The sequence below is a fragment of the Gekko japonicus genome, unplaced genomic scaffold (genome assembly GCF_001447785.1).
Source record: "Gekko japonicus isolate JY-2015 unplaced genomic scaffold, Gekko_japonicus_V1.1 scaffold220, whole genome shotgun sequence".
Lineage (NCBI taxonomy): Eukaryota > Metazoa > Chordata > Lepidosauria > Squamata > Gekkonidae > Gekko > Gekko japonicus.
The window spans coordinates 1,469,428-1,477,001 of record NW_015165836.1 but is presented as its reverse complement, the minus strand read 5'-3'; the positions used below and the strand labels follow the sequence as shown (position 1 = coordinate 1,477,001).

Here is a 7,574-nt window from a genome sequence, read left to right as displayed (position 1 = left end):
AAACTCCTTTCCCTTCCCCTCCCCACAGAGGCTGAGAGAGCTCTTGACAGAAACTGCTCTTTTTCAAGAACAGCTGTGCCAGAGTTATGGCTTGCCCAAGGTCATCCAGCCAGGTGCAAGTGGAGGAGTGGGGAATCAAACCCGGTTCTCCCAGATTAGAGTCCGCGCACTTAACCACTACACCAAACTGGCTCTCATTAGCCACCTCATTAGCCACCTGAGCCAAGTAATTCATGGCGAGGTGATAAATACAGAGGGGGAAATAGGGGCATGGGAACTGACGGAGATCAGTGAAGCCCTGTCAAGTTGTCTGCTTACTGTTTCCTGGGAACTGGAAGTGGAGGAAGGAAAAGGGGCTGCTGAAAACCACATTCGGATATACCGTACTGACTGCGAAGTCACCCCCTGAACAGCCATAAATCTATGCAGAAGGTACCATAAAACCCAATGAACAAAGGAAGTGAAAGCGGCATGCAGTGTAGAAGCTGTGGGAAAACTGTGAGGAAACAGGTGGGTGCAGAGTCAGCCCATGTCAGATTGAATATATGAAGCTGCCTTACAGTGAAACAGACCCTTGGTCCATTAAGGTCCGTAATGTCTACCCAGACGGGCAGTGACTCTCCAGGGTCTCAGGCAGAGGTATTTTAAAATCACCTCCTACCTGGTCCTTTAGACTGGAGATGTTGGGGATTGAAACAGGGACCTTCTGCATGCCAAGCAGATGCTCTATCACTAAGCCACAGCCCCTCCTATTGGACTCATGTCCATCTCCCTCAGTATTGTCTACTCTAACTCGCAGCAGCTCTCCAGGGCCGGCTCACCCGCTAGGCGAACTAGGCATTCGCCTAGAGCACGGGCTGGCCCTTAGGGCGTGGGAGGAGAGGCAGGGGCGGCTGCAGGACCCTGGCGCACTCCCGGCACTAGGAGCCGGAGGAGCGCCCTCTCCATGGAGCCAGGTGCCGTGGCGCCCCCTTGAGCCAGCCAGCCAGCGGCGGTGTTGTGCTGCCAGGAAGCACCAAGGTCCACCCTCCAAGGCCTCTGCTCCGCCTCCCATGCCCACCCGCCTCCCTGCCTCCCTTCCTTTCCACACTGCAGTTGGCCCCCCAAGGGGGGCCTCGGAGCCGACCTCTCACCTGGCCTCTGCAGTGCTGCACCGGCAGAGGAGGCACGGCGGGCACTTCGCCGGCAAGGCCCAGGGAGTGGGTGGCAAAGCCGAGCTCTGCCCCGAGGCGCTGCACGCCGGCTGGGAGGTCTCCAGGCCCCACCAGGAGGTTGGCATCTGCGCTCGCCTAGGGCGCAGGAACACCTCGGGCCGGCCCTGCAGCTCTCCAGGGCCTCTGGCAAAGAAAGGACTTTCCAAACACCTGTTATCCAAGATCTTTTCTCTGCAGATGCCAGGGCCTGAATCTGGGATTCCCTGCAGGTAAGGCTGTACCTGAGCACAGAGCCATGGCCCTTTCCTACGGGGGAAGTGCCAGCTTTCCTGGTTAAGTCAAGGCATTCAGAGGTTCAAGATGAACTCTGGGCTGCAACTTGGCAAAACACACTTCAAAGAGTACAGCCCTGGCCTGGCCAAATGTGGTTCCCCAGGCGTCCGGCTTTTGATCCCCCAGCATATGCACAGTGCTTTGAACGGTCTCCTTTGCTTTGCAAATCTCAGTGATTATCAATATCTTGCACATCCTGTGGATGGAAATCAAACAGTACTGGGGAATGGACCAATAGGTTGGCTGGTTGTTACTAGCACAAGCTGCCCTGTTATATAGCGGAAGAAGAAGTGAGAAGAGATTGGATTTATACCTTGTCCTTCACTCGGAGCTTACAAGCTCCTTCCCTTCCTCTCCCCACAACGGACACTCCGTGAGGCAGGTGGGGCTGAGAGAGCTCTTTCGAGGACTGCTCTCGAGAGAACAGCTCTGAGAGAACTGTAACTGGCCCAAGTTCACTTAGCAGCTGCACGCGGAGGAGTGGGGAATCAAACCCGTTTCTCCCAGATTAGAGTCTGTGCTCCTAACCACTACACCAAACTGGCAGGATGGTTCGAGCTGGACCTCATTTCTCCATAGCCCATACTCTATCATCCTCTCCCTTGACAGATCCTAGTCTCTCTGGTGCTACCGGATTCGAATCTAGCTCTCCTGTTGCAGACTAACATGGCTGCCCTCTGAAACATGACGACTTGACGTGATGAGGGAGGGGGAAGAATGAAGCACACAACTGCTGGTTTCCAGGGCAGCCACACATCCACCGTAACATCAGGTCCCAGCGTAGAAAATCACACATCTGTGAGATGTTACATTGAAGACTGTGGTTTGTAGAGTGAACCTGAAGGATAGAGCATCTGCTTTCCCCATATGTACCCCCAGAGAGTGCTGCAATCGGGGATCCAGAACTGGTTGGTCCTCCCAAGTATTAAGGAGGCCAGACTGGCGACGACCAGGGCCAGGGCTTTTTCGGTGGCGGCTCCATTTTGATGGAACGAGCTTCCAGAGGAGATCAGGGCCCTGTGGGACCTTCTACAGTTCCGCAGGGCCTGTAAAATGGAGCTCTTCCGCCAGGCTTTTGGAGCCACCACCGTTGCTATTACCACCACAACCACCACTGTTATTAATAACAACAACTAACATCTTCTGGTGAAGAGCCCTGACCCGCTGGACCCTCAACTACTGCCCGAGCCAATCCCCCCCCCTTACGATCTATGATGATTTATGACATCTGAAGCACGTCTCATGACATCCGAGCAGACCAATGAGGTTGATGTTGAAGAGCCTAGCACTTTATTATCAGATCTGGTTTTAAAAATGGTATTTTAATATTGTATTTATATTAATTACTGATGTTTTTATCTGTATTGATGGAATGTGATGTGCTTGTCAGCCGCCCTGAGCCGGCCTAGGCTGGGAGGGCGGGATGAAAATTTGAATAAATAAATAAATAAATAAAACAGACAACACTCACTCTCTTTTTTCCAAGCCCCTCGCACAAAACTTCAGTGTTGTGCCAGCACACACCACTTGCAGTGCGAAAGCGGAAGTGACTATAAGAAGAAGCATGGCTGAGACTCACCTAACGCGGCCGGTTTGCAGCATGGGCTCGGGAGGGGTCTGGAGGAGGCCTTCCTGCCCCTAGTCCGGTGGCTGGCAAAGGGGGAGCCTCAGGACACGGTGCCGGCTGGCCTACGCCATCCACGGGCCGACTGGGGGAAGCGCGGGAAGTTTTGGCGGGCTCTATGCAAGGGTGATGTAGATCTCGCTCGGTTCGATTTAAAGTGCGCTGCTCAGGGGCTCTGGTAACACAGTTTTTGCTTGGATCCCCACCCACCCTCCCCCTTATTTTGGGTTTCGGTGTGTGGATATTTTAACTGTTACAGCTGGATAGTTTTGCGCATCTGGCCGATCCATTTGGGGGAGAAGGGCCTGCCTGTCTGCCTCCCCCCTTTGGCGACTCTCTTATGGGGTCTGGGGGTTTGAGCCACCATGCGATATGCCCAGCTCAGGGGCTGTGCCCAAGCTCACCCCAGGTATCAAATGGCACCACGCAGAGGCAACTGCCCTTGTGAAACCAATAATATTTGTCACTCCTGCGTTCTCCCCAGCAGACGGGCTGTGGGATGTTTTTATCGAGCGGCAGGCGGGTTGCTCGATTGGCTAGGATCTGCCTCAGTGCTCCACCAACGCTCCTTGGTTTGTTTTTATTCCAAAAATATGGTGGTTGTGTGGTTGTGTTTCTCTGAAGACCTCTCCTGACTAAGCCCTGGGCCTGCAAGTGATATTGAGGTGATGCTCTAGTAAAGGTAAAGGTTCCCTTGCTCGAAAGCCAGTCGAATCCGACTCTAGGGTTGCGGTGCTCATTTCTGTTTCAAAGCCGAAGAGCCAGCGCTGTCCGAAGACGTTTCCGTGGCCATGTGGCCGGCATGACTAAACATCAAGGCGCATGGAACGCTGTGACCTTCCCACCGAAGTGGTGTCTATTTATCTACTTGCAATTTCTTGCTTTCGAACTGCTAGGTTGGCAGGAGCTGGAACTAGAGATGGGAGCTCACTCTATCATGCGGCACTCGGGTCTCGAACTGCTGAACTACTGACCTTCCACAGCCTGCAGTTCAGCGTCTTAACCACTTGAGCCACCGCAGCTCCTGATGCTCTAGTATTCACCCCAAATTCTATGGTTAAACCATAGATTGCCACCCACAACACACTGATGTCCCTTCCAGTTTTGTGCTGGAAGCGATGTCGCATGTTGGCACCACACCAACTTGCCCCCTCTTTCCTGTCCACTTTGTCAAGTAGCAGGGGGCAACAAGGTGCCTAGTCCAAGAAGTCTCCTGCTATTATTCCCCCCATGTTACCTGAGGCCAGGGGTCATTTCCTGCAGGAGCGCACAGGAGCAGTAAGGGGTCCAGGGGGCGGGCACATGCAACAAGCCCCTCCCCCTGCTCCCAGAAGCCCTCAGTTGGGCCACAAGGAGCAAGAAGCAGCCAGGTAAGCTGCAGAGCCCCCCCCATCCTGTCTTCAAGTTCAAGCTCCCCACCCCCCATAGCTAGCAATCCAAAACAGTCCAGTGGAGCCTGAGCGGTGGGTGTTGCCTTCTGACACACTTCCGGTGATGGCAGGGGGTGTGGCATATGCAAATAAGCTATGCTAATAAGTTATGCTAATGAGCTCCTGCACCTCTTTTTCTACGAAATGACCCCTGGCTGAGGCCAGCATTGACCTAGTTTGCCTTCTCAATGGGCTGCTAGCTTTCTAGAAGCAAGGTTTCTATAAGATCAAATATGTGCCAAATGGTTTGACGTTACAACAGAACCATGCCTGTATGTCAAGAAAGTCTTGACATCAGCCTTCTCCCTGATGTGCTAATTTTCTAAGTGCTGGGAAGTGTTTTGTGTACGCTCCATCTTGGGTGCCCCCCCACCTGTAGTGTGAAGCAGTACAGCAAGACACAGAGGTGACCAACTCAGTGAGAAGTACACCTTAATTAGGAGAACCTCAGTGTTCTGTAAGAACGTAAACCGGATGGATTAAGAACAGTACCTTCTTGAGATCATGCTTGGGTTTCCCAGATGGCGAAAGGGTGGTGACTGCAAAATTGTTCGGGTCTTCACAGTCACGGATTTTTGATTCCTTGATCAGAGAGTCCAGTTTCTTCTTTGCGATATTCTCCACTCGCTTCCGATTGGAAGAGGCCTACAAGTAGGAAGAACTGGGTGAGCATGCACAGGAAGCAGGAAGCCTCTTTTTCCCCCATAAAGGGCGCCCAACATCTACTACAACAGTACAGGAAGAAAGAAATGAAGAGACAATGAAAAACAAAGGTAAAGGCTCTATGTCTGCTCCAAACCAGACTACTGAAGTACCTCATGACACTAACAGAACAGATTATCCCACGGGACATAACTGTGCCAAAACATATATTTGGTTTCATTTTAACTTCCACAGCTCCCCACCTCCAGAAAAGAATCTTGGGAACTGCAGTTTGGTGAAAGTGCTTTGACTTCTTTGTTAGAGAGTTCTAGCCTCACAAAACTGCGATTCCCAGAATCCTCTGGGAAACGGGACTGAACGCTAAGCCAACGTCAGACTGTGAAGTAGATATGCCCCACGGTTTCTGCTGTGTGCAGTGAAGTATCATTCAAATCTGTTTGCTAGAATGATAATTCTGCCCAAAGTTGGACTTTGAACTACCCATGCAGTCCTTCCACGGGCAGCCATTTGGAAGGCTGTCTCAAATGTACTACCTCTGGCTGCAATGGAGTGAATTTTTTTAAAGTAAATACCAGTTAAAAAGTACATCACAAAACTTGAAAGGAACCAAAATGAGAGACAGAGAAAGAGAAGGAGAGGGGAAAATTAAAATCCCTACTGTTGACAACATCGATTTAGGTGATACATGCTTTGTTACCAAGCCACCGGCTCTCTTGCTGGAATTAACTGAGATAATGTTAGCATGCCCATTATTTGATTGTTCCAGTGCTGAAATCCTTTGCATGACAATCTAGTGTTATCCGTTAAATTTGGAAAGGCCCATAGCTAAACATCAGATGATGGGAATGACAGTTGGGGGTTAAGGGTACTTGCAGAGGGTGGGCATTGTAACTCCGCTTGGTTTACCAAAACAGGGATAGTCAAGGAGCAGGAGGGGAGGGGGTTGGCCTCCGTGCATTGATCAGGATCTTCGGCACAGAATTTATGCAAAAACAAGTTGTATGCGCAATCTGAAGCCCTGAAAAGGAGGATGGCTAGGAATCAGGATGCTACCGAATTTTCGCATCCCCAACTTTTCGGCTCGAATAATCCCCACTTTGAGAGCACTTCTGTCGTATGCAAATCTGTCGGCGTGTGGATTTGTTTGCTGTACATGTGCAGGTTGTATGGCTTTCCACACCTACAACACACATCATTTATACATATAATGGATATAGAATGCTGAATCACCGATAAATAATGTCAAAACGTGCATTCGTTTTATGTGGGGCAAATCCAGTTTGAAAGAGCACAAAATGACCTGGCAAATAAAGAACCACGGGCTTGAGTTGCACAAGAGAAAAGTGAGATTTGGGTCTGAGAATTCAGGAGGAAAACGGCAGCGTGGAGAAAAATGTGAAGCTATCCCTCCGCACGTAGGCCTGTCTCTGGGCTCTAACCTCCGGGGAGCTCGTCTTCTCAGAAGAAAACAGACCCTGTTTTCCTAATTGGCCTCCAAACGTAGTGATTAATGCTGCCAGCAAACAAGCTGTCATTTCTCCAGCTTTGGCAGTGTCACTCTAGAGTGGGGACAGTCAAATACATCTGGAAGCCCAGATGCTGCTTGCGGAAAACAGAGAACAAACCAGACAAAACAAATTACTGGCTAATGAAGACAAAGATGTAACGCAAAGGTAGGCCTACATCAGCCACTTATTCGGGAACAACCAAACAAACGGTGCGACGCAGCCCCAGGAGTCCGGGCTCTTCTGAGGGAACGAAGGTTCCTCCCTTCTGCGGAGCTGTGTGTCATCTCCCCCCACCCCCGACTTTCCTCTGAGCCTTTTTTCCCCCTCATCTCTCGCTGCCCAAAGTTGGTGTTTGAACTAAGCTCGGGATGTTTCAGACAACACAATTCAGATGGAGACAGGGAAACAGCGTCAGGGTTTAAGCTGGTTTAAGCATTGAGGGGATTTTCTTTAGCGTTTGCACTAGACATTGGGGGGAAAAACAGAATCCTCGTTCTGTACAAAAGAGCTTTGGTACTCCCCCCCCCCACCGAGGGAAGCTCACCTTCCCCTTCGCTAGTGTTCTGCTTATGATGGTAGTATAAAAAGGTAAAGGTTCCCTTGCTCGAAAGCCAGTCGAATCCGACTCTAGGGTTGCGGTGCTCATCTCCGTTTCAAAGCCGAAGAGCCTGCGCTGTCCGAAGATGTTTCCGTGGTCATGTGGCCGGCATGACTAAACACCAAGGCGCACGGAACGCTGTTACCTTCCCACCGAAGTGGTACCTATTTATCTACTTGCAATTTCTTGCTTTCGAACTGCTAGGTTGGCAGGAGCTGGAACTAGAGACGGGAGCTCACTCCATCATGCGGCAACTCGGGTCTC

The 7,574-nt window shown here is 51.0% G+C and overlaps 1 protein-coding gene across 1 annotated transcript in view; it reads right to left on the bottom strand.

Annotated features, from left to right (window-relative positions):
* Positions 1-7,574, bottom strand: part of PLCH2 (phospholipase C eta 2) — a gene marked incomplete at its 3' end in the record, with an annotated part of 135,966 nt that overhangs the window by 35,711 nt on the left and 92,681 nt on the right. Inside the window, exon 10 of the mRNA XM_015410927.1 lies at positions 5,034-5,186. Within this exon, the coding sequence (XP_015266413.1) occupies positions 5,034-5,186 (153 nt within the window). The remainder of the gene's footprint in view (positions 1-5,033; positions 5,187-7,574) is intronic.